Raw genomic sequence first — 27,483 nt, forward strand, 5'->3', positions numbered from 1 at the left:
TGTCACTAGCTGCCACAAACAACCAAGAGAACCGGTTGCCTATAAAAGTAATGCAGCAGATTACAACCTCACACCAAATTCAGTAAATGAATTACGTGCATAATTGTACTACTAAAAGGGGACCACTGACGGCACCGTCAACATGCAGTTAGAGAGGATAGCGACAGACAAACGGAACTCTAACGACGTCAAACACCCCATAGACAATTTTAAAAAAAAATAAAAATTGGCTAATTGACAATTTAAACCTTGGTGAAAAGCAAAACAGTAACATTTGGTTGAAAATTTCTAAGAACTGAATTTGCAACAAACCCTTTTAAATCGGGTTGTACGAACTACTTGATGCCTTATTAAAAAAAAGATATTTTTTCTATTAAGTATAAGAAAGAACCTTCCATAAAAATAAAAGATCAAGAATTACTCTGGAAAAAAAAAATCCAAGTTCAAGAAGCAAAATTAGGAAAACAAAGCCAGGGAGAAAATTTCAGAGAAATAAGATGAAGAGGACTTTCATTAAGGCTTTTTAATGAATGCCCCCTATACTAAAATTACAGTTCCTATTACTAATTAAATAGTTCAAAAATAAACAGTTATAGTTGTCAATTTGACCAAATATTTATACAACTACAGTTATAACTCTCAGTCCCTTAACTATTAACCCTATAACAATTTAACTTGTAACATATATACATGCCAAAATATATTCGTATAACAATAGGCGGATCTCGCGTGTAATATATGAGTTCACGTAAATTCAGTAGTTTTTTACTAGACTTGGGATATGTATTGAGAATTCTATAGTACTTTTCATATAGTTTTCAAATATAAAATTCTAATTTTAAAATATTGAGTTAATCTAATTCAATTTAGCTTCAAAATTTAGTAAATTTACTCCCAAAAAATGAAAAGTATCACATAAATTAGGACATAGATGATTACCAGGGAAAAAAATTGGGACAAAGATAATATTATATACTCATCCGTCCATTTTTACTTGTCCATGTTCGATTTAGCACACCCCTTAAGAAGCAATACATAAAATGATAATTTTACTATATCACTCCTAATTATCGTATGCTAGGAAAGAAATTGAAATTATAATATTTAATAATAAGAATAAAATAGGTATAAAATGATAAATTATCTTTTGATTATTAACCTGAATAAGTAAAAAATAGATATTAATTTTTAATATATTAAACAGGCAAAATGAATGAAAAAAATATTAATTTGAGCTCATTATTAAAAAAAAAAAAGATAATTACGAAAACTCATAAGTTTCAAATCCTAAATGACAGTTATAACTGTCACTCCTCTAACGGCTACCTGTAACAATACGATGACCAGCATAAAAACATGCACAAAAGAACCTCTCTCCTACACCCTGCACGTGGTCAAGCCTTAGTTAGCCAAATAAGGCGTGTTTGTCGTTAAACTGAAGATACATCGTTTCACTTTAAACCCCTACCTACAAATGTTACTGCACAGTGGGTTATTTATTAACACTAAAAATAAATTACTATGTTTAATTATTTACAGTTTACCGATAATAAAAGTTATCGGTTCAATGAGCTTTTTTTGTTTCAGTCCATGAATAATGATGCCTTGTGAGTTTCAGTTTAGCTTCTTCCCTACTTTCTCTCACACCCTTTAATGGAATCTCTCTAACTCCATAGATCTCCTTCAAAGATCCATTTTTCAGGTGAGTAAAATTCACTGAGCTTGCTATAATCAATTACATGTTATATCTGCATTTTTTTCTTTTTTTCCTAATTTAGAAAATGGGATTCTGGAGGTCGTTTGTAGATGTTCTGTCGGTTTGCTGTAATTTTCACTGATCAAGACTTGATTTTGCTGCTCATTTCTTGAATTTGACAAAAACTAAGATTTCTTGTTTTGTTGTCGAATCTACATTCTGGTTTGGTCTTCGTCAACGCACTAACTCCATGGCAGAACTAATTTTAATCGTCTTTGGAGATCTGTGCTAAAGATGAATCAGTTGATGTAAATTCACAAATTTGAATGCAAATTCTTATAAATTCTGGTTTTGTAGAGTTTATGATATTCTGTTTCTCTTGTTCCTGCAATTTTGTGTTTTTCTTTTTTAATCTGGGTCATATCATCTTAGATTGTTGTTGTTGTTGTTGTTGTTTTTTTTTTTTTTTTTTTTTTTTGCAGGATAATTTCCTAAAAACAAAATTGGTACTGTAGAATTAATAACCTTCTTGAAGTCCTGCCTCTTTTTCTATGCTATGCTGGACATGGTTGAGTTTTCTCATAAGAAATTCATGATGCCAAATTGACGAAAACAAAAAGGGAGTAAAGATTGGATTTTTGCCAGTTTCCAGAGCTGCAGAATGGATACAGGCCAAGGCAATTCATGGATTCCAGCAACTCCGGGGAACCCAGGTTTTGCGAAATCGGCAACAATTTGCAGTAACAGGCAGGAAAACCAGCAAGTTAATGTTGATTGGTCAGATTTGCAAAGAAAGCAAGAAGCTCAAAATGCTGCAACATACCATGGTTCAACAAGTTCAGTAACAATAGATCAGTGCTTCACCACCATGGCAGCAGCAGTAGGAATGAAGTCTAATATGTATGGAGGTGGTATAAAGATGGACAATAACTTATCTAGTGATAATGTAGACATGTGGGGCAATATGTCTTTTGGAGATTTATTGGCAATGGCACATGCTGGTGGCACCACGCTAGCAGATGAAACAACTTATAGTGTGAAGAGTTCTTTCAAACCGCTAATCAATTCTCAGAATGCAGGTAGGCAAATGAAGTGCTTGTTGATCTTCAGATTACAACGATATGCATTCCATGTATATGTCAAAGAGTCTTTTTTACCTGTTCTTAGTGCATTGTAAAGACCTGTAAAATGTTTGAGAATGAAATATAACAAGTTTAGTATACATTCTACCGTATTTTGAAACTTACATACTAGCAATTTGGAGGATCAATTTGATTGCACAGCATATGCAAATTAGCTTTCATTGAGTTGTAATGTATCCTAGAACAAAATCAGAATGGAACAAAAGGTTACATATAAGATCTTTGATACTGTGGTTTCTCTGATCGAGTGCTCTTCTGTTAGAGTGTCATTCCAAGTCAAATTATCCGATTATTATCTACAAGTAATTACATATTTGATGTGTAGTAAATGCTGAACATATTGTGTTTCGGTTTCATTTCCGTGAAAACAATTCGGCTAAGTGTCAAACAGTGTCATGGTTTAGCAGACATGTCAAAATCTTAAGAAATTTGTTGCTTCAATTTTGAGATTATTTCCTTGATAAACTAATATGACACGAGGATTCATCATGCAGATGAAAGCTCTATTTTTTCCAGCTTCCCTTTCAACTTGAATTCACCACCAGTAATGACGGATGCAGCCTTGAGCAGCAACATCCCGTCCCAGTTCGAACCAGTAACACCAGATGTGATGAAGAGTAAAGGGCAAGAATCTAATGCCTCAGATGACATTAATGATACAACAGTTGCAAGAGGTATACAGTCAAATGAGGATACAATAAAGAGAGCTGAAGCAAATGAACTCCAACAGAATAAAGAGCAGTCAGAGCTGATCTTGGATCAATCAGAATTACAGGAGTATCAAAAGCCTGACAAGACTGGCAAAGAGGATACTGAACTGGTGAACAATACACCAGAGCAAAAACCAAGAAGAAGAAAGCACAGGCCCAAAGTGATTAAAGAAGGCAAGCCTAAAAGGACTCCTAAACCAAGAACCGAAAAGCAGCCTGGTTCAGAGACAAAAACAGAAAAGAGGAAGTACGTCCGAAAAAACAAGGCTGGCGGACCTACAGCCACTTCTGCAGAAGAGGTTAACAATACAATTTGTCACGAGGAAAAGCCTCCTAGTTCCGAAAAAACCGCACCTGCAAAAAGGAAGTATGTCAGAAGAAATCAAGTTCACAAGAGCGCGGAAAAACCGTCTGAAGAGGGAAGCAGTGTAACAATTGGCAGACCTGCAGCCACTTCCACAGAAGAGGTAAACAATACAATTTGTCACGACGGAAAGCCTCATAGTTCCAAAGAAACCCCAAAAGCAAAAAGGAAGTATGTCAGAAGAAATCAAGTTAACAAGAGCACAGAAAAACCTGCTGAAGAGGGAAGCAGTGGAACAATTGACCCGACAGAAGTTTCTCTTCCTAAAAAATCCTGCAGGAAATCGTTGAATTTTGAATTCCAAAGCCAAGCAAGTGAAGGGAACTCATCATACAGGACCTCAACTTTGGATTTGCCTGCGAACAATTCCGGGTCAAATGAACAATCTGCAGAGTCTGCACGGCTTGGACAAGGTAAAGATGCCACAAGTCAAGAGACAGAAGTGGGCATAACTTATGACATCACCTGCTCCCTGAACCAGAATGTGAGAAATTACATATCACAGCCTACATTGCAATACCCTGTTCCTCCAACTCCAGACAAGGTTGGCTTGAATCATGACAAAGTCATGTTTGTTAATCAAAATGAAAGCACAAGAGGAAATAGTAGAATCATTTGTTCAGATTTAACTCATGATAAACAGGCAAACATTCTACAAATGACACCGCAGAGCCCGAGTTGTTCCAACTACAGCAGCACTGCATCCTTGCCACATGGGAAAGGCTTGAAAAGGCAGCACACATGTATAACTGATGAAGCACAATGCTACAGAATAAATGCCAGAGGAGCGTATTTCAATTCTATGCAAGCCTATCAAGCAATCCTTCCAGCAAATGAACTTGGCATTTATAGTAATGTAGGGATGCATTTTCCCTCTATTTACCCGCAAATGAGAGCAGGAAAGGGTCACAGCTCAACATCTTACATTAAGGCTTTTACTGGTGAAACTACCTACATGCCTTCATCTCAGTGCAATATCAGTGGTTCCCCTAGCAACAATTCTGCAACCAATATAGCCAATAACAGAATGTGGAATTCCAATGCTATGCCAGCATTTGTGGAAGCAGAGAGGTTAAGGCAGTGGAGATCAAACGGTGCAACTCAAGTACATGACTTAGCATCTCTGCATGAAATTTACAGTCAATTTCCAACTTCTACATCCAACGAAGCAACAAAACATGGATTTGGAGAAATATATAAAAATTCACATCCATCCAATGCATGCATGGGAGCTCCAATTGTGGAAACTGGAGAAGTAACGAAGAAAAAAAAGAAGTCAAAGACAAGCATCCTTGTCAACTCGGCAGCTTCCAATATGTATACTCATCAAAAGTTCACAAAAAAAGCAAGGGGTACTTAAAGGCATAAACTTTAAACTATCAGTTATATCATAACTCTTACTTGCTAACAACATTGAATGCAGGTTCTCTGCCAGCTTTAACATGGAGAGGCATGTCTCCAATCGAGGAAATCGCAGAACGCTTGCAGCATCTTGATTTAAATAGAGAAAGCAGCCAGAATCAAGGTCAATATGGAATCATCACCTACAACACCAAGTTTCAAGGGGAGAATGCCCTTGTTCTTTATCAAAGAGATGGAAGTATTGTCCCTTTTGGAGGTTCGTTGGTTAGAAAACGAAAACCGCGGCCGAAAGTTGATGTTGATGAAGAGACTGATAGGGTATGGAAACTTTTGCTGCAAGATATCAACAGTGAAGGCATTGATGGAACTGATGAAGACAAGGCAAAATGGTGGGAGGAAGAACGTAGGGTGTTTAATAGTAGAGCAGACTCATTTATTGCACGAATGCGTCTTGTCCAAGGTAATTGTGCAAAGTCTTCAACCTTACTAGGCTAAGTCCAACTGCCAGCTAGATTCCTTCACTAGTAACATAGCTAGAAGAAAATATTGCTATTTTAAATAAAATAAGATGGCTATGTTAATACCTTCTATCCGTGACTCAGCATTTGGTAATAGAAACTATTGAAAAGTGAGGCATCAACTAAATGTTGATCTTGCACACCAAGATTCCACGTATCCTTACTATTTTTTTTGTGTAGGAATACTATAGGAGTTTAAAACATGCCTGTTTTACTCTATTGTAATAACCATAAATATTATTTTATCTTTTTCTTTTTCTGGGTGAGTCAGGAGACAGGCGCTTCTCACCTTGGAAGGGATCTGTTGTGGACTCCGTGGTTGGGGTATTTCTTACACAGAATGTTTCAGATCACCTTTCTAGGTTAGCTGAGACTATATACTTCTACGTTTGAATTTTTTTCCGTCTTCCAGCAAATTCCTAAACATTCAAAGATGGAATGCAAACATATTACTTAGTCCACCTTTTGTCCCTAAACTTACTTAAGTTTGTCCTCTTTACAGCTCTGCATTCATGTCACTCGCTGCTCACTTTCCTCTGAAGACAGACAGTACTCAGAAGCATGAAGGAAACACAGGTATTATTATTGAAGAACCCGAAGAGTGTCCAACAGATCCCAATGTTTCAATCAGATGGTATGAAGATCAACCAAATCAGTCAACCCACTGTCAGGATTCTTCAGGAGTCTATAATACAGATTCAAATGAAGAAAAGGCAGCTGTCAATGGTTCTGAATCAAGTGAAAATAGCACACAATGCATAAAGTCGGCAGAATGTTCTGTAATTCTGCAATCAGATTCTTCTGGAGAAGGCTCAGATCTGTATCAGGAATCAACAGTTATGGGTTTCGGAGATCAAAAAGAATTGAATGATTTGCCTTCTTCTCCGAGTTCTGTAGTTTCTTCTGAGAACTCTGCAGTTATTCAAGCTTCAGAAAGAGCTGATTCAAGCAACTTTTGCAGCTCCACTTCTTTTTTGAAGCTATTACAGATGGCAGGAACTTCAGGAGCACAAGGAACCGGGTGCACTGAACATTTTCAAGAAGGTGAAAACTTTCCATTCCTTGGCAAGGAACTTAGTGCCCTAAAACAAAGTGGATTGTCAGTAGAATCGGCACATCCAGCACTGTACGCAACGAACCCTCAAAATAAGTTGGACATAGAGACAGTTAATGATGCAGAAGTCAATGTTGAACTACAATTTCAAACTGAAGATAGCAATTGCAATGTCCAGCAAGTTCCAGAAGTGCCATCCTCTTCAGAAACCATTGTAGATGTCACAGAAAGGGCCAGCATAGTTTTTGATTCATGTAAGTCAGAGCAAAGAGTTGTGGAGTCGAACTTGAAAAATGACAATAATCATGTTTGTAGCAAAATAGACAGTGTAAATGGCAATCCTTCGAAAGCGAAAAATGGACGACTTGGGAAGGAGAGAGAGAAAATCGATTGGGACAGCTTACGGTTACAGGCCCAGGCCAACGGCAAGAAAAGAGAAAGGACAACAAACACAATGGATTCACTGGACTATGAAGCAGTGAGGTGTGCAAGTGTCAATGAGTTAGCCCACACAATTAGAGAACGAGGAATGAACAACAAGCTGGCAGAGAGAATCAAGGTACACACCTGAGTATTCCATTGCATAACCTTTTTGCAATATCTGAGGACAAGAGAACATACGCAAGACAGTCCATTGGACTAAGCTCCTGCTATGTGTGGGTCCGCATAAGGGCCGAACCACGTTGGGTCTATTTTACACAACCTTCCTTTGCATACTATAGAACATATACATCCACAGTATTTACTTTCTATGAAATCTCCGAGATTGCTCTATGAAAAAAAATGAACTTCCTATTGCAGGCTTTTCTTGACCGGATTGTTAGTGAACATGGAAGCATTGATCTTGAATGGCTGAGAGATGTTCCACCAGACAAAGCAAAGTAAGCCAGAAATTATTCCAAATAATCTCCCTTGTGTAAGATTCTAGTCATCTATAAACTATGACAAATTTCAAATGTATGGTTTCAGAGAGTATCTATTGAGCATAAGGGGCTTGGGTCTGAAGAGTGTGGAGTGTGTGAGACTTTTAACACTTCACCACCTTGCTTTCCCTGTAAGACCTTGAACCAATTTTGGAAGAGTTAAATATATGAGAAATAGCCATTCAATCACACTAATTTCTGTGTATCTGTCATAAGGTTGACGTGAATGTAGGACGTATAGCTGTTAGACTAGGGTGGGTGCCCCTGCAGCCGTTGCCTGAGTCACTACAGTTGCATCTTCTGGAACTGTGAGTATTCCTGACACTAAAGATCTCTAATTGATACATAGTGCAAAGCTAATTCTGTGGTATTTCTACAGGTATCCAATACTGGAGTCAATTCAACAGTACCTATGGCCACGTCTCTGCAAGCTTGATCAAAAAACATTGTAAGTAGCACCTATTAAGCAACTATATATATATATATATATAAGTTTTGACCACTCACCGATGTCAAGCTTTGAGTTGTAACTAAATGTAGGTAGTCCAATGACAATCTTTTGGTAATATCAAATGACAAACTTTTGGTAGTATCAAATGATAAAAGTATTGTCTACTTTAAAGTGAAGAAAATAGTAGCATAGTTGATTTAGAATTTGGTCAGAGGGAGTTATGTGGAATGCAAGTATAGTTATACTAAGATAGTTTAGAAACTATCTTAGAAACTATCTTCTTTTTCTTCCAATCAGTAATGGATCATTAATGTAAGATCTTAATTACAGATATGAGCTACATTACCATATGATCACCTTTGGAAAGGTATGTCAATGCTATTAGATGATATCTCCTAAAACTAGTAGATATCTGCAATCAAAAGGCTAAAGCTACTCTTGCAACTCATTTAGGTCTTCTGTACAAAAGGCAAACCCAATTGCAATGCATGTCCACTGAGAGGAGAATGCAGACACTTTGCGAGTGCATTTGCAAGGTTAGCTTATTACTTTTGTACTTTCTGCAGCTATAATACTTCTGTCTTGTTTGTGCAACTATCTTGTTTCCAGTACATAAACTACTCTACTCAAACCCAAAGGATAATAGTCCAAAGGCGGATCTAGTCCTTAAGGTAGGGGTTCATGGGAACCCAGTGACTTTTGTTCATACCCTGTATTTGTAGTAAGAAAACCAAAAAATACTTATAAATAGTTGATTGTAAACCCAGTTATTATTTTACGTTAACTTGAGATCATTGTAGGAAGACATAAACTTCAAAACCTGGATCTGCCTCTGCATAGTTCTACTTTGTTTTAGGTATGAAAAAACTGCTATGTGGCAGTGAACCACTTGCCTGTTTCAAGCTAACCCACCAATATATAGAATATAACCATGATGCATTCTGGAAAATAAAACTTCAGTCAGTGTCGAAGCAATTTATGCTAAAATGTTTAGATGCACTCATGTCTACGATAGATTCTTAAATTAACCAGCTTATTGGTGATATACATACTGCAAGGGCATTAACTGAAACTATAAAGACTTGAATTGCTATTTTATCTGTTTAAACATTTGGATACATTGTATTTCATAAACTGAACCTAATAAAAATGCCTCATTCAGTGCAAGGCTTGCCCTTCCCGCGCCGGAAGATAAAAGCATTGTGTGTGCAACAGAAAACAAAGCCGCTAACAACAATCCAAGGGAAAACTTCACTCACCTGCCTCTGTCATTACCTCCTGGGAATCAACAACCAGTGGAGCATCAGAAATTGATCAACTCAGCTCCTATTATTGAAGTGCCAGCATCACCAGAGCCCATTGTTGAAGTTCCTGCCACACCTGAGCAAGAACAAATACAAGCACCAGAAACTGACATAGAGGACTTTGAAGATCCTAGTGAGATTCCTATAATTGAATTGAATATGGCAGAGTTCACTCAAAATGTAAAGAAGTATGTGGAAAAAAATATGCAGCTTCAACAGGTAGAAATGTCGAATGCCTTAGTAGCCTTAACTTCAGAAGCTGCATCAATTCCCACTACTAAACTTAAGAATGTTAGCCGGCTCAGAACAGAACACCAAGTGTAAGTAAACATTCCTGATTTTACATCATAAAAATAGAATTAGGCGGCCAAAAAAGCACTGATAACAGACAAAATATACTGTTCCTTTCAAGGCAATCCAATGTTTCAAAGAATTTTTTGTTCTAACTATCAATTGGTTTTTCCTCCTACAGCTATGAACTTCCAGATTCTCATCCTCTTTTGGAAGGGGTTAGTGATACCACATTAGTTTTATGTCCAACATATAGCCAGCAGCCAAGCAGATATAGAAACTAATCTTCCAAATAATTACATTTTTCATTTTGCAGTTGGACAAAAGAGAACCAGATGATCCTTCTTCCTATCTTCTTGCTATTTGGACACCGGGTAGGATCACAAGAACTGTAATACTATATATGGAAGAATTTTTCTTGGAAGGCTTCCTGCCATTATCTTTTGTAACGTGGAAAATAGATGAATTAGCTAGGTCATGCTTAAGGAACTATTGACATAGCTATCACGTTGGTAAAATATGGGGTATAAATCTCACGGGTTAGTTTAGATTGTAGGTAATATCAGTTAATTTCCGTATCCCCATCTCAGCACTGACTGATTTTACTGTTTGTATCAAATTCATATCAGGTGAAACAGCAGATTCTATGCAACCTCCAGAAACTCAGTGCAACTCTCAAGAATCTGGAATTCTATGTCAAAATGAGACGTGTTCCTCATGCAACGGCATACGTGAAGCACATTCTCAAACAGTAAGAGGAACTCTTCTGGTAAGAAAATCCATTGAAACTATTACAGTTGTCATTTCATACGAGTAAATTGCCAAAAAGATACACACAGTTTGGTTAATCGTTATTCTTGTCAATAGATACCATGTCGAACAGCTATGAGAGGAAGCTTTCCGCTCAATGGTACATACTTTCAGGTCAATGAGGTGAATATAACCAACTTTTAGCTCATTTACAGTTTCACATGTCAAAGACTAGCTTTTGCATCAATTATTGTGGTTTTAATTGATAAAAAATAATTTGCAGGTGTTCGCAGACCATGACTCCAGCCTTAACCCAATCAATGTCCCAAGGGATTGTCTGTGGAATCTCCCACGGAGGACTGTCTACTTTGGAACCTCAGTAGCCACGATATTCAAAGGTGAAAGAACAGCTAAACTGATTAAACCTCATTTAGAAAATTTGGGAGTAAAATAACATTGAAATCTCTCATGTTCATCAGGCCTAACCACAGAAAGCATCCAACACTGCTTCTGGAGAGGTATGTAAATGGAAAATCCTTCAGTTTTTAGCATTGAAAAGCTAGCTTCTTATCCATTTCAACAAAGTAAAGCCCTGAAAATCACGTATTAAATTAGTATGTTTAGATGCCATGCTGTTAAACACATAGATAAAGTGGATCACAGTCTTAGTCTGTTTAAAATTTAACACGTCAAAATTTAAAATGAAAAGAAGCATCAGAAGACCTAGGAAACTGGGATTATATAACCACTCAGCGTCAGAACCAAACCTGAAACTTAGGAAACAAGGATCAATATGCTCACATTTGTTGAGAATCCTATTTATTTTCTGTTTGCCTTCGACCATTCACAACCTTGAGCCGCCCAGGCTAGGGGCTAAAATAAACATTACTTGTACTTTTAGCTTAGGACCATGGTAGTCTTCGATGACAACGTATGTTGTTCTGTTCTTTGTCTAATTTATGTGATGATTGATTTTAATGCAAAAAATGTCTTCTTTACACACTATGAACAAGAGAATCTTATTTTCAACGGTATCTTTTCAATTTAAAGAGGGAGACTCCCTTTAGACAACAACATTCCTAGAACTCCTTTTTTGGTATATATGAAGAACATGAGGTACACACACATAGCTGTAAGATTTATTTGAAAAGGGCATTGATTTTGAACATATACATGTTACAAAGTTTCTGAAGCAAGTACAAAAAGCATACAATAGCAGTAAACAATGCACCAGTTTTAATAATTACATATGTATATAAAGGTTAATTATTCGTCATTAAGCGGATATTTTTTAATAAAAAAATTGTTAATATCACTTAATACCATGTATCAATTTAATAATTTGTCTCATATAAGAAGCAGCACAAAATCCATGAAAATCAATTTGGCTCCAAAAGAATGGGGAAAAGATAACCGACATTAGAAAGAATCAGGTCAGCTAGTTTCATGATTGTCTTCCACAAGCTTTTGGACAAATGGTAAATTTAGCTATGACAAAAGAGTATAATCAGTTCGGAAGCTAACAGGAAGAATTTGATGACCTCTGCTGCAAAACCTTTTTGCTTTTCTGATGAATAGTATTGTATCTTTCCAGGGTTTGTTTGTGTGCGGGGATTTGATCAGAAGTCACGAGCACCTCGACCGCTGCTGGCAAGATTTCACTTTCCAGCCAGCAAGTTATTAAATAAGGGTAAAGGAAAAACAAATGATGACAAAGGAGTAGCCACCTGAATATAGCTACCCAGGTACTCAGGCCAAAGCCAAACAAGCTAACAACATTCAATATGATGCACTTCTAAACCAGATGGTGAAAAGAAGATAGGTATCTGGTTAACTTGTAAATGAGATGATATTTTTTTTTTTTTTTTGTAGCTAAAAGTTATGGAGTTTCTTTAGTTAGAAAGTTTATTGATCTATTCAATCAGTTTGTTCCCATTTAGTTCAATTGGATTCTGTAATTTTATAGTTCCTTTTTCTTTCAAGTCAAGGGAAAAAAAAAATAAACTAAACTGACACCAGTAGGAAAATCAGATCTAACTGGACAGCATAACAGACTTGCAAAAGCCCATTATCTTTCTTCAGCTAGCTACAGCACCATATTCTACGTAACCGCCTGAACTGAACAAAGTTGTTATATTTCATGTTCATTGCTACATGGTATGGAATAATACTCAAAGGTAAACATGTGAATGGCAAAATTCTAGCCATAACCTATTGAAATCTCATGAAAACCAAGCTGAGCAAAAAAAAGGCCTTTTCACCTTGTACCTTTGTGAACCTGAGAGAACCCTACATACGATTTCTGCAATTCCACATGGCTATTGCAAGTGCATGATAGACAACTCTCAACCTGCACAATCACAGAAGTAGATTTAAGGTATACAATGTGTGGGTTCAAAGTGATTACTGCACTCTGCACACAAATACTATTCTTCATTTTTTGAGCTAATGGTCAATAACACACCTGAACTATCACTTTTTCGCGAGTTTCACACCCCAACTATAAGCCGTCCCCTCCTTTTTCTACCTGAACTATCACCGTCTATGTATTAAAACGCACCTCAATTGTAAGTTGTTACATTTTCCTACCTAAATTATCACGGTGCGTTTTAATACATAGATGGTGATAGTTCAGGTAGGAAAAGGGCACAACTAATAGTTGGGGTGTGAAACTCACGAATAAAGTGATAGTTCAGGTACACCATTAACTCTAATTTTTTATTTTATTTTACATATATATACATGGTTTGAGTGAAAAGAAATAGATTCAACCAGTGGCTGGATCTTCTATTACACAAATCAGATAACTGATATGTAATGTGCAAGTGTACGTCCGCCATAAATATCAACAATTCACCTAGATAAAGCTTCACATATAAATCATAAGCACATAAATAGGCGATAAAACTGCTATTTTATGACTATCAATTGTAATACACACAATCATAAATAATGACACATTCATTGCCGTCATATACGTGAACGCTACAAGTTACAACTTCAATTTGACAACAAATTGCACATTAATCATCAAGCAGAATCGTTAAACATTAATCACTATAAAAAATATTACACAGAGCATAAAATTGTACTCCGTAATTACGATGTAAATATACCTTGTTATTCAAGCCATCTTACTCGAGTTAAAGATATTCTATCAGATATTCCTATAGAGGATTCAAAAATTTGAACCTTATTAGTTCGAGTTCGAAATTCTAGAAGGATCTAAGTATTTGATTTACAGTTTTACTTTTACCTGTTCGAAACTTTCTTCACTGCATCTGTCCCTTCATTAATGTTCAACCGTGTCTTCGAAATAAGAAGAGTGTAGTGGTGTGAAAAGAGAGAAGAATGATATATGGACAGATGCAGAGTCTCTGTGTGTTTAATGCATTTAATTATTTATGGGCAAATTTTTCCCCCCTTATACCTTTTTGGAGTTCCCTCCATTTTCGGGTTTCAGTGCGTGACAACACGCGCCATTCGCGAGTGTGGATTGCACTGATTCAACATTTCCGAACCGTATCCGACTCGATTAGTTGTTGGGCCTTATTAGTCGACCCATTACCTTTTTTTTTGCGCGGAGTGCCCTTCTTTTGGGCTGGTCTTTATATTTTGCCCCTCATTTATGCCTTATTTAATTTTTGCCCTTGCCGCCTGTTTAATGAAAGTTTTTTGATGAAATTACCCTTACCCTATTAAAACTCTTTCTATTTCGTCATTTGCCCTTTTCTTTTCTTTTTTTTTTTGCTTCTTCGTTCCTGCTCTGTTTTGTGTCTGTCTTATCTGTTCTAAAATTTAGGTACGAATTTGGATCTTTTGCTCGTTTCAATATTTGTTTTTATGTTAAATTGTCGTTTGTTGAATTGATATCTTTGGCTTCGTCGTTTATATTTAATTGATCCTTTTTTATTTAAAATTATAGTGTTTTGTTACAGTGTCTGTATGATTTTTTGAACTTTAGTTTCGTTCCCCATGTATATATTTTGGTTTTTTGAATGTCGTATTATGAATGTCGTAATATGTTTTAGTTGATTTTGATATGCGTTTTGGTTTTCTCTTTGTTGAATCTTTGAAGTTTTGCCTGTGAACAGCTGTTTTATGTTGTTGCTATTATTTTTGTTTAATAATCTGGTTTTTGTGAAGAATGTGTTTGTCTGAGGCAACATATTCCGGTCAGAGTCTTGATTTTGAAACTGAAGTTATGCGGTTTCGGCATAAAGTTATGCTGTTCCGGCATAACTCATGAATTAAGTTAATTGGGCTTGGTATGATTTTTTTAATTTGGTTTTTGCAATCTTATGTGTTTTTGTATGTTTGTAATAATGTTTATTTGCTTATAATAAGTTTTAACAGCATACTTTGTGCTTTGTAAGTGAATTTGTTGCATACTTTCTAGTCTTAACATTGTATACTGATTTTGCTTATGAAATGAAAGTTGCCTCTAACAGCATACTTTGTCTTTTGTAAAGTGAACGTCTGCCTGCCCTCCGGCATACTTTCTATTCTTAACACTTGTACTTTGATTTGCTATGAAATGAAAGTTTGCCTCTAACAGCATACTTTATCTTTGTAAAGTGAACTTTGCCTCCTCCAGACTTGTCTAATTCTTAACACTTGTGTACTTTTATTTCTTATGAAAATGAAAGTTGCCTCTAACGCATACTTTATTCTTTTGTAAAGTGAACTTCTGCCTCCTCCGGCATACTTGTCTAATTCTTAACACTTGTGTACTTTTTTATTTTGCTTATGAAAATGAAAGTTGTCTCTAACAGCATACTTTGTTCTTTTGTAAAGTAAACTTCTGCCTCCTTCGGCATACTTGTCTAATTCTTAACACTTGTGTACTTTTTTATTTTGCTTATGAAAATGAAAATTGCCTCTAACAGCATACTTTGTGCTTTTGTAAAGTGAACTTCTGCCTCCTTCGGCATACTTTTCTAGTTCTTAACACTTGTATACTTGATGTTTTGCTTATGAAAATGAAAGTTTGCCTCTAACAGCATACTTTGTTCTTTTGTAAAGTGAACTTCTGCCTCCTCCGGCAGACTTGTCTAATTCTTAACACTTGTGTACTTTTTTATTTTGCTTATGAAAATGAAAGTTGCCTCTAATAGCATACTTTGTTCTTTTGTAAAGTAAACTTCTGCCTCCTCCAGCATACTTTTCTAGTTCTTAACACTTGTATACTTGATGTTTTGCTTATGAAAATGAAAGTTTGACTCTAACGGCATACTTTGTTCTTTTGCAAGGCGAACTTCTGCCTCCTCCGGCATACTTGTTCAGAACTTTGCCTGATTATTTTTTGTCAACTGAAGTTACTGTAATTTCAAGTCTGAGTCATTGAGCATTGTATACTAATCAAATGGAACGTATAAACTAATCAAAATCAGAACAAAGCAATAAATTTGATCAATTCTATGTTGTTGAGTAAAATTATGATTTGTAATGTTGAATCTCAACTGAATATCAGTTGTTTAGTTCATAGAAGATGATTTGTTGTTATTTTCAAATATTAACAAATCTAAACTTAATAAAGCATCAAATTGAGTTGAATTACGTTCAATTGAAACGCTATATATTATGTATTTATCTTTTCCGACGTTGTAGGAGCAAAATCAATGGAGATTTCTCCGATGAAATGTTGGAACGATGGAACAATTGAAAGGTTTGTTGTTGGAATGATGAATATGTTTAATTGGATGTTTGGGGTTCGTTACAGACTTTCAGGTTTTTATATGTTATGGGTAGGGGTAGTAACGTCTTTTTCTTATTATCTTTTAGCTCAGAAGGGAAAATATTAAAGACCACGCATTATAGGGGCAAAACTTAAAGACCAGCGCATTTGAAGGGCATTCGCGCCAATTACCCACCCATTACTAGCAACGATGAAGTTTTGGGGGTTCATTCGCACAAATGTCCAATACTCGGGGGTGGTCTTTAATTTTTGTCTCTCAAATTGTTGGTCTTTAATTTTTGCTCTTCAGCTCATTAAGTGGCTGAAAATACCTCTGAGATTCTAGATTTGAACCCAGCTGAGTATTTTAAAAAAAAAATAGCAAGGCAGAATTTCGTAGCAAATTATGTCTATTCAGACAAAAGTTAGGCCTTAAGCCCTAACTTATGTAGAATTCCAGCAGAGTAAAAAAAAAAATGTAAGGCAAGTTATGCCTTAAGTCATAGTTTTTATATAGAAGTTATGCCTTAAGGCATTATTTTACCCCTTGTCTGGCATAACTTTTGCCTTAGGCATAACTAGAACTACAGAAGTTATGTCTTATAAGGCCTAACTTTCGTGAAACATTCCCTTGCGAAATTTTTTATTTTGTTATTAAAGCCGAGATTCAAACCCTGAACCTCGAAATATTTTCGGCCACTTTTTTTAGGCGAAAGGCAAAACTTAAAGACCAGAGCGTTTGAAGGACAATCCACGCAAAAATTGAGTTTTGGGCAGCAGAGGCACATTTAGCTTTATAGGTTCACTTATATTCAATGGGTTTATTTGAATTTTATATACTTCGTCCTTCTCAATTTTAGTGTATTGTTTTCTTTTTTGGTTTGTTCTAAAACGAGAGCCTCTTTCTAAATTTAGTAAGTTGACAATTCAAACATCCTACGTGGCAAACTTATAACCACAAGATTTAAAGGACAGTTTAGTAAATTATACACATCTTTAATTAAGACCACAAGATTCAAAAGTCTATCTTTATTTCTTAAACATCGTGTCTAGTCAAACTAAGACATTTAAATTGGAATGCGAGAGTATGTCTTAAGAAATTTATTAAATATTTGTAAATAATAATTGTGAATTCAATTATTATTTTGCATTAATTTGAGATTAAGAATTTATAGAAGTTTCTAATGTTACTAGATGGAGAATGGGATCTCACCTCCGTAGCTCATTTTCGTGACCCATTTGAAATTCATTGTATTTATCTCACTTTGTTTCTGATAATATTATTTTTTTGCAGATTAAATCACTTGAAATGGAAATGGTAATGGGAATTTTGTACCCCAATCCACATATGAGATTGTTTGTCATTATGAAACCACCCCAAATGAGTACATAGAAACTTTGCCTCTATGAGAAGGTAAAATAAGTTGACTAACAGGAACCATGATTGAAAAGTCAATGTTTCTTATCATTGAATACACTTTCGCCAAACAAGTTTGGGAGAGCCTTGAGGACAATTACTTACAAGTTAGCAAGGACAGTAAATTTTAATTGAAGCAATAAATTCATAGTATCAAGATGAGATTAAAATTTATAGACGACTACATAAAAGAAATTTTATGATAGTCTCACTGCTATACACAAACTTTTAGACGAAGATATCAAAGGTATAAACTTTGTCAAAGGCCTTGGAAACAAATACAAAACCTTAGGGATTGTTATGGTAGGAAAGGCTCCATATTCAGCCTTTGCTCATTTTGTCAATGAACTGAGATGATGTGATATGCGAGAAGAAGACAATGAAAAAGATTATGTTGATCAAGCCATTATCTTTCAAGTTTAGAAAATGCAATGAAGAAAAGTACATTCATCAAGTCCACTTAACAAAGTATTTTTTATTATAAATCTTTTTTATGGTACCAGAGCTCTAATTATAGCCTAAGTTATTTTGTATCATGAACCATGTTCCACGTTCTTCAATGTCAGTTCATTTTCCTCCACTCTTTCCCTTTTGCCAGGATCTCTCCATCAATTCATCGCTATGTAACCCATAAAATTGAAATTCTTAAACAATTTTATTTAGAGACTCAGATAAGTCAGTTGATGCAGACCTTGAAGAACTGTGAGATTATTGTGAAGGTGTTTCTCCCCTAAGGTTGTGGTAAACGAAAATGATGAAGCAAACGTCAATGCTAAGTTCATAGAATTGGAAAAGAAAGGCATCTTCATGAAAAGATAGCTAACTAGAATCATGACTGAAGAGTCAATGTTTCTTATCATTAGATGCACTTCTGCCAAACAAATTTGAGAGAGTCTTGAGGGCAATTACTTACAAGTTAGCAAGGACAAGAAATTTCAATTGAAGCAACAAATTTAGAGTATCAAGGTGGGATCAAAATCTGAGGATGACTATATAAAAAAATTAAGGGAATTTGTGATAGTCTCATTGCCATACATAAACCTTTAAACGAAGATAACAAAATTATAAACTTTGTCAAAGGAATAGGAGAATATGATTTGAAAGAATAAGATAATGAGAAAGACCGTGTTGATCAAGCCATGGTCTTTTAAGTCCAGAAAACGAAACAATAACAACAACAACAACAACAACATACCAGTGTAATCCCACAAGTGGGTTTGGGGAGGGTATGATGTACGCAGACCTTGCCCGTACTTTTATGGGGTAAAAAAGTTATTTCCGATAGATCCTCGACTCAAAATAAAAGTTTTCGAAGCATGGTTGCAAGAAAAATATAACAGTAAGATAGCAAGATATAAAACAAATAAAGAGACATATAGTAAAATATATTGAGGAATAAGAAACTACATAATACCACTAATAAGAAGAAGAGGAGAGGAGGCTAACCCCTCACTCTCTCACACATAAAGTGCGACAACACTCGGCTATCTACTAATCCTTGACTTTTATACCTTCCTATCTAGGATCGTGTCCTCAATAAGATGAAGTTGTGACACGTCCTGTCTAATCACCTACTTCTACATCTCATAACTCCTGCTGCAACCAACATCTCACACCTCCATACTGGCGCATCCGCCACCTTATCTTCACATTCCTGAACCATCTCAGCCTCGATTCCCTCATTTTGTCCGCCAAACCCTCCTCATCCAGTATGACTTATTTTCTAATCATATCTCTCATAGTATACACATACATTCATTTGAGAATCCTCATTTCCACTATATTCATCTTCTAGACATGGGTATGCTTTACTGGTTAACACTGTGTCCACACGACAAGTCTGAGTCTAGAAAATGCAGGGAATTAAATACACTCATCAAGTCCACATAACATAGTATTTTGATTAGAAAATCTTCTTCACGTATCGATGGTGGTGTCAAGAGAGATGTTGCTTTTCGAGATGATTAAGAAAAGTGATTGTTGGGATACTCTAAAAATTTAAGTCTACTTCAAGCTTTATTACAGAACTATTGAGTATCAATCAAGGACTAAAATTAGCAAAAAAACATACATTTTAAGAAATTGAAAATGGAAAAGGACTGCCCAATTACTGTCAAGCTTATCGTTGAGAAGAATATACAACTTCATCCTTTCAAAACTATTATTGAAGATTGCAAATATAGGTTGGAAATTAACCAAGCCATTATTATACATATCTCGAGGGAGGCCAATCAATATGCAGATTTTCTCACGAATGAATAAACATGTTGAAGATTTACTAATCTGGGAAGATGCACTTAAGGTATGGAGTTTCTTCTCTTGGAAGATTTGAATCAGTAGTTTATGAAAGAATTTAATATACTTATTTATTATTTTTTAATGTACCAACAATAAAAAGTTATAGTATCCTCCATAATTTCTTACAAATTCGCTTAGGTCCATTATTCTTGAAGCTCCAAAACATGTGTGCAATAATAATACAATAAAGATATTAAACTTACCTGTATGATATATGATATCAGCATCATAATCTTAGGGAAGTTCGAATCATCTTCTTTGTCTTTGATTCAGATTCAACTCTTTTTGCATAAAGATGCATTGAAAGCTTTTCCATTCGATAAACACATCATAAAGCTCACCATAAAGGTAGGACTGCCAAATCTCTATGTTATAATCTAAAGATATATAGAGGGGATCTCTCAAGAATAAAGAGAAAGTAACTCTCACATGGATACCTTAATTAGATGGAACAAATAAGAGAAATAAAAAAACTATTCATTGATATCAACCATTTATACAATGAATAAAAAGAAAATTAGAGAAAGGTCTTGGTGGGGCCACATGAAATTATAAGTGAGTGTTGAGACTGTTCTGATTACCTGAAGCAACAATGTATGGTGATTCTCAGTGACTTTTTTTTTTTGAGATATCATAGACTGAAGTAGCTTTAGCAATATTCTAAATCCTGGAAAGTAAGGAAAAATAAGAGAGACTATATATTTTTTTAAAGAGGGTTTTGTTTATGAATATATGAATTGTCTTTTTACATTTTAATTTATCGAGTGTTCCGAAGGTATTTATCAGGTAGATTAGCTTATGATTTAGATATGAGAGATCGGTAGAAAAAGGAGGTTGATGATCAATTTTCTTTGATTTTCTCTGAAAAGATGGGTCTAGATTTTGATGGATCCAAAAGTACCAAAATGATTGAAAATTAGACAAAAGGATGTATTGATTCTTAAACATTGAGTTCATTTATACGTATGTTAACTTCTATGCTCGTTCAAATTCATTTGAGTATAACGAAGGAATTTTTCATTAGATAGACTATGAATATTGGGACGAGAGATTTTTATAGATGAGTGGTCTGTGATACATTGTCTTTGATTTTCTTTTGAAATATGACTCGTAAATAATGATGGATTTGAAAACACAAAAAGACATAAAATGAAACAAAAGAAAAAGATACCCAAACCTCTAACACTGAGAATTCCCCATTGGAAAAGTGAAAATACCGATTTCCTCTTCCTTTCTCTAAACAATGGAAACCACAAGAATTCAATCCGAAAAAACACCTCAAGGAAAATGAATGTAAATTTGTTAAATGCTAATGCGTGTTGCGAAAATATTTTGTATTCGATTTATTGATCCTACATTTAGGACTCATTCGTTTACACTTAATGAAGGTCTGAATCTTAATCATGAGGTGCATTCGATTTTAGGTCTGACACTTAATCATTCAGATCTTAATTACTCCCTCTATCCCAATTTACGTGATACATTTTTCTTTTTAGTTTGTCCCAAAAAGAATTATACATTTTCTTATTTGACAACAATTTAACTTTAAACTTTACCTTTTACGCTTTACGAGATGATCTATAACCACACAAATATCTTTGGCTTATTTTAGACCACAAGATTAAAAGTCTTTTTTATTTCTTAAACTTCGTGTCCAGTCAAACTACATCACATAAATTGAAACGGAGGGAGTATTAAAAGTGCTTTTATATTACAACCACTTAATGGATCTAAATAAACCTGAATGGTTAGAATCTACAACAATGTTTTAATTTCATTAAGATGTCATTTATTTTTATTAATATTAAGATGTCTGAATCTGAATACTGATGACTACAGTTATGATTTTTCTTGCTGGCCGAACATGGTGGTTGGTTGTGATGTTGACTGATGGTGGTAGTTGGTGGCGGTGATAGCTAACAGTTATAGTTGTGGTTGCCGATCGAGGGTGATGGTTGGTAGTGATGTTGGCAGGTGTGGATAATAGTTGGCGGAGATGGTGACTCGTAATAGTGATTAGTTGTGGTGGTTGGTGATGGTTGATAATTATGATGAACAATAGTGGTAGTAATGATGGCGTGACTGATAATCGTTGTGGCTATGTATATAGCAATGACTGATGGTGGTGAGTATTACTAGTGCCCGGTGGATGTTAAAGTTATGTTATTAGTGGTGGTTATTGTTAATGATGGCTAGTAATAGCGACAATTAACTATGATGATTGATAGCAATGGTAGTAGTATATGAGGACGGTGGTAATGGATTGTAAGTGGCGGTATCGATAATAATGGTCGGTGGTGATGACAATAGTTGATAATAGCGTGCTGTAGTTAGCGGTGAAATTTGATGGAGTAATGTTTAGATTTCGTCTTCACATAAATCCTTGACTTAACATATTAAGACTTTGTTATAACTCTTAATCATTCGGATCCATTAAGTGCTTGTACTTATGAAGAATAAAACAAACTGAATGATTAAGATTCAAACTTTAAAAACACATACTTAATGATTGAGATCCAACTAATTAAAATTCAGACCTTCATTAAGTGCAAAGAAATGAGGCCTAAATTGATATCAATTTAAGGAGTTCTGCAAAAATGCATCTCAACAATATTCTATTTACGTTCGCCTTAGTTGATGATGATGGTGCGGCGTGACGTGATTGATGATGGTGGAAACGTTAGCGATGGTGGTAGTTGATGATGATGGTGGGACTTGACGTGATTTATGATGGTAGCAACGTTAACGGTTGGCAACGAAAGTAGATAGAATATTGTTGAAATGTCAGCTTTGCAGAAATTCATGAATAGATAATGTCCTCATTTGTTTCCACTTAATGAATATCTTAATCATTCAAATCTCAATCTTTAAGTTTGTTTTTTAGTATGAATCTGAATAATTCACCTGACCATTAAGTCTGTTTATATTTTATATGTTACAACCACCTAATGGGCATGAATATATTTGAATGATTAAGACTGTAACAAAATCTTAATATCATTAAGGCCTCATTTGTTTTTATTAATATTAAATATAGCCTCTCTAGACTTATCTCTAGAAACCCTCTCTAGACTGAGACGACCTGAACCCTTCATCGACCACCGGCCATGGCTCGGGGCCAGCCTAAGAAAGACGCGAATAATACGAGCCAGGAAATAGCAGCGATAGCTGCGAAGCTTGGACTAGGAAAAGTGGCAACGGAGAGCGAGACGGTAACCGAGATTGAGTGGCCGTCATTACAACAGAATCGGGGAGCACCTCGTACTCCGCCGGCGCAACCAACACCCATGCCAGTACAAAAGGGAAAACCAATAATAGGATCTGAGGCCAGCCCAAACCCTATGACTTTGGCGGCGGCGGGCCCAGGTACAGTCGGAAATGCAATAGTGGCGGTAGGATTAGGTAATGCCCACTGGCCACAAAGGAAACTGCAGAAACACAAGAATCCTCTACTCCGATAGGGGTAAAGCAAACGAATAAAGAGGTATTGGATAGCTATGAAGGCCAATCGGAGGGAGCAAAAAAGAAATTACAGCTAAATCAAGCTCCTCTTGCTGGGAATGAAGCTAATCGTACTTGGGCAAGCATGGTAGGAGGGAATAGATTCTCCAAAAGAGGTATGACTCTTATCTATAAAGCCTCGAAAATAATTAATGGAGTTAAAGTTGTCGAGATGGTAGAGGCCGAAGTGGAAAAGGAAGCTGAAAAATGGAGAAACTCGCTGATCTTGTATGTTGTTGGAGATTCACCCAGCTTTGGGGCGCTGGAGAGGTTTGTAACAAGCCAATGGAATTTTGCATCGAAACCCATTGCATACTATCATAATGACGGGTATTTCGTTCTAAAATTCAATTCCATTGAGGACAGAGATGTAGTGCTATACTCGGGACCTCACACAATAGGTAGCAAACCAGTGATAACCAAAGCGTGAACTGCGGAGTTCAATTTCAGTGATGAAATACTGAAGACCATTCCTCTATGGGTGAAATTACCAAACTTACCACTCAGTTGTTGGGGAATGGAGTCTCTTGGTAGGATTGGGAGTGGATTAGGTGACCATTGTATGCGGATGAATGTACTACGAACAAGGAAAGGATATCCCACGCTAGGATTCTGGTCGAAATGGACGTCACTATTCCTCTCCCGAATATAGTAAGAGTGAAGAACCCAAGTGGTAAAATGTTTGATCAGGTGGTGGCTTATGACTGGAAACCTCTTTACTACAACAAATGTATGAAACTTAGCCATGTGTGTAAGAAAATGGAGGCTAAACAACAAGCACCACATATGAGGAGAGCACCTATAGTGAAACAGCAACAATGGCAGTCAAGGGAAGGTGCAGAGGATCCTAATATAAACAGGCAGACACACGGTGTGCAAGGCCAGCAGCAGTTGGGACAAAAGAACAAGGAGGTTGGAAAGAAGGCAACTATTCCACAACCACAAACGAACCAATCTCACAAAGAAGGATGGCAAGCAGCTAAAGGAATGGTAAAAAATGTCCAACCAAGCAGAGATGATACTATGGGTATCACGTCTCCAAATGGATTTAGTCCACTACATCCGGAGGGCAGTACCAATATTTCACCTGAAACTGGCCAGTGTAGTAAAGAAGGGCCCAGTGCTGGTCCACCCCCGAACCATAATCCTACATGAAAGTGATTACATGGAATATTAGGGGAATAAATAAGCTTTACAAGCATAGAGAGCTTAAAGTTTTTATTAAAGAGAATAAAGTAGGAGTAATTGCCATAGTAGAGCATAGAGTAAAGGAAATAAGAGCTGATAAGCTCATCAAGAAGCTGGTACCTGGTTGGAGCTGGTGCAATAACTACAACTCATGTCTTAAAGGCAGGATATGGACATTATGGAACCCAAACTTGGTGGATTTTCATATGTTGCATGAACATGGTCAGTTGATACATGGGGAGGTTTACATATACTCTATTGGGTTGAGATTCTTATTTACGGCAATTACGGGTTGCATACAATACAGGATAGAAGAGGAATTTGGAATGAACTGAAGGGGTTAAACCAAAACATTACTCAAGCCTGGATAGCTATGGGAAATTATAACTCAGTACTTGATCAGGATGACAGGATACATGGGAACCAAATACAGAACAACGAAGTATGGGATTTCAAAGAATTTCTGTGCGATACCCATATGGTGGAACTTAAATATATTGGGCGAGAGTTCACATGGACTAATTCTCATATACATAGCAAAATAGATAGGGCCCTTGTCAATGCAGCATGGATGAATACTATGAAGCAGCTGGAAGTCATGGTTATGGACCCAATATTCTCTGATCACACGCCCCTTGGAATTCATTTTAATAATTGTACAGATGGCGGTCCCAAACCATTCAGATTTTTCAACTATGTGGCTGATCTTCCTGAGTTTCAGGTGACGATTCAGAAAGTTTGGGCAAAACCGATGGAAAGTACTGGTATGCAAAAGGTTTGGCAAAAGTTGAAAACGATGAAAGCTAAGTTGAAAAAGCTAGCAGGGACTGATTCTTACAAAGTAAGTGCAAAAGTGAAGGAAGTGAGAGCAATGTTGCAAGATATGCAGGAGCAAATGAGGAGTACGACACATGATACGAGCCTGTTTGCTATTGAAAAGGATCTAAAAATTCAACTAGAGAAATGGAGCAATGTGGAGGAAAGTATATTTATGCAGAAATCAAGATGCTAGTGGCTTAAAATGGGGGATACCAATACATCATACTTTCATGCGTGTATGAAGAACATATCTGCACAGAATAGTATAAAATCTCTAAAGAATGCCGCAGGAGATATAATACAAGATGCACAGGGGATAGAAGATGAAATACTGAGTTTCTACAAGGGTCTTCTTGGGGCTGCAAACAATCAAGTACCTGATATAAGGCCCGATATCATGAAGAATGGTCCTATATTGAATAGAGCTCAACAACTACAACTTATCAGGCCTGTCACCAGTGATGAGATACATCAAGCAATGAACAACATAGAATGCTCTAAAGCACCTGGCTGTGATGGATATAACTCTCTATTCTTCAAAAAGACATGGTCCATAATGGGAGGGGATATCAATCAAGCCATCAAAGAATTTTTCAGCACATCAGGGATGTACAGAGCTATCAACGGTACCTCTGTCACTCTAATACCCAAAGTGAAGAATCCTCTGACCATCAAAGAATACATGCCAATATCTTGCTGCACAGTGCTCTACAAAATAATATCCAAAATACTTACTAGCAGATTACATGAGGTAATGGATGGGTTGATTGATAAATGTCAAGCAGCCTTTGTACCTGGGAGACTGATATCTGATAATATAATCATGAGTCAGGAACTGGTAAAAGGATATGGAAAAAAGGGGCTATCACCAAGATGTATGATTAAACTAGATATGCAAAAAGCATATGACTCGGTTGAATGGAGTTTCTTGGAGTAGGTGCTAATTGGTATGAATTTTCCTGCTAGTTTCATCAAATGGATAATGACATGTGTTACCACAGTGTCATATTCTATACTTATCAATAGCACTCCTAGTGCTCCTTTCCCAGCAAAGAAAGGCCTAAGGCAAGGAGATCCATTATCCCCCTTTCTGTTTGTCATTGCAATGGATTATTTGAGCAGAAACTTGAGGCAATTACAACACATCCCAAACTTTAATTACCACCCGAGATGTGAAAAGATGCAACTAATACAACTGGGTTTCGCGGATGATCTATTACTATTCTCAAGGGGAGATTTGGGATCTGTGCAATTGATGTATACAATATTCCAGGAGTTTTCAAGTGTCTCTGGGCTTATTGCAAATAAAGACAAGAGCTCCATATATTTTGGGGGTGTTCCTAATGAAGATCAAAGGAGAATACTGTACTTCTTGGGTATCCCTAAGGGTGAATTGCCAATAAAGTATCTCGGAGTCCCTCTTTGCGCTAAAAGAATATCCGTAGTCCAATACCAACCCCTACTTGAGAAGATGGTGGGAAGAATTACCTCTTGGACTACCAAGTTTCTGTCTTACGCTGGTAGAATGCAATTGCTAAAGAGTGTCCTCTTCTCCATACAAGTCTTTTGGTCCCAGTTGTTCGTGCTGCCTAGGAAAGTGATAAAGATAATTGAAGCAGTTTGCAGAACCTTTTTGTGGACAGGGGGTATAGCTGTATCAAAAAAGGCTCTACTAGCTTGGGACAAAATATGCGGCCCTAAAGAAGCTGGGGGATGGAATGTTCTTGACATTACAATATGGAATAGAGCAGCCATAACCAAGTTACTATGGAACCTACACAGCAAGAAAGATAAGATTTGGGTTCAATGGGTGCACACATACTATGGGAAACATAAGAATTTGTGGGATGAGGAAGTAAAACAGGCCTCTTGGATGATAAGGAAAATTCTTAAAGCCAAAAAATATATAGAAGCAGTGGGTATAAGCCAGATGAATTCATTGCTATGCCGTACTATTCTATTAAAGCAATGTATCAAAAGTTGAAGGGTGAAGCTCCAAGAGTGCACTGGTGGAGACT

The 27,483-nt window shown here is 36.2% G+C and overlaps 2 protein-coding genes and 1 long non-coding RNA gene across 4 annotated transcripts; 2 read left to right on the plus strand and 1 right to left on the minus strand.

The window, feature by feature from the left end:
* The first annotated feature begins 1,500 nt into the window (after window positions 1–1,500).
* Window positions 1,501–12,510, plus strand: LOC132607162 (DNA glycosylase/AP lyase ROS1-like). Its single transcript, XM_060321014.1, has 20 exons — window positions 1,501–1,702; window positions 2,179–2,775; window positions 3,333–5,264; window positions 5,336–5,734; window positions 6,064–6,154; window positions 6,295–7,405; window positions 7,648–7,727; window positions 7,816–7,900; window positions 7,986–8,077; window positions 8,149–8,217; window positions 8,551–8,587; window positions 8,674–8,756; window positions 9,383–9,844; window positions 9,997–10,033; window positions 10,132–10,189; window positions 10,445–10,584; window positions 10,683–10,748; window positions 10,849–10,963; window positions 11,045–11,083; window positions 12,160–12,510. The coding sequence occupies exons 2-20, from the start codon at window positions 2,358–2,360 to the stop codon at window positions 12,294–12,296; spliced, it is 5,451 nt and encodes a 1,816-aa protein (XP_060176997.1). The 5' UTR covers window positions 1,501–1,702; window positions 2,179–2,357; the 3' UTR covers window positions 12,297–12,510.
* LOC132607163 (uncharacterized) lies at window positions 10,958–14,634 on the minus strand. Of its 2 annotated transcripts, XR_009570209.1 has the most exons (4): window positions 13,822–14,634; window positions 13,682–13,732; window positions 12,834–12,915; window positions 10,958–11,157 (listed from the first exon to the last, which is right to left on the minus strand). It is a non-coding gene; the product is annotated as an uncharacterized LOC132607163 (long non-coding RNA). The 2 variants fall into 2 exon arrangements; XR_009570208.1 differs by lacking the exon at window positions 13,682–13,732.
* Window positions 14,635–24,609: 9,975 nt separating this feature from the next.
* LOC132608297 (uncharacterized) lies at window positions 24,610–25,658 on the plus strand. The gene is made up of 2 exons (XM_060322341.1): window positions 24,610–24,888; window positions 24,954–25,658. The coding sequence occupies exons 1-2, from the start codon at window positions 24,610–24,612 to the stop codon at window positions 25,656–25,658; spliced, it is 984 nt and encodes a 327-aa protein (XP_060178324.1).
* The last annotated feature ends 1,825 nt before the right edge of the window (window positions 25,659–27,483 follow it).

This window comes from Lycium barbarum, chromosome 8 (genome assembly GCF_019175385.1).
Source record: "Lycium barbarum isolate Lr01 chromosome 8, ASM1917538v2, whole genome shotgun sequence".
Taxonomy (NCBI): Eukaryota; Viridiplantae; Streptophyta; class Magnoliopsida; order Solanales; family Solanaceae; genus Lycium; species Lycium barbarum.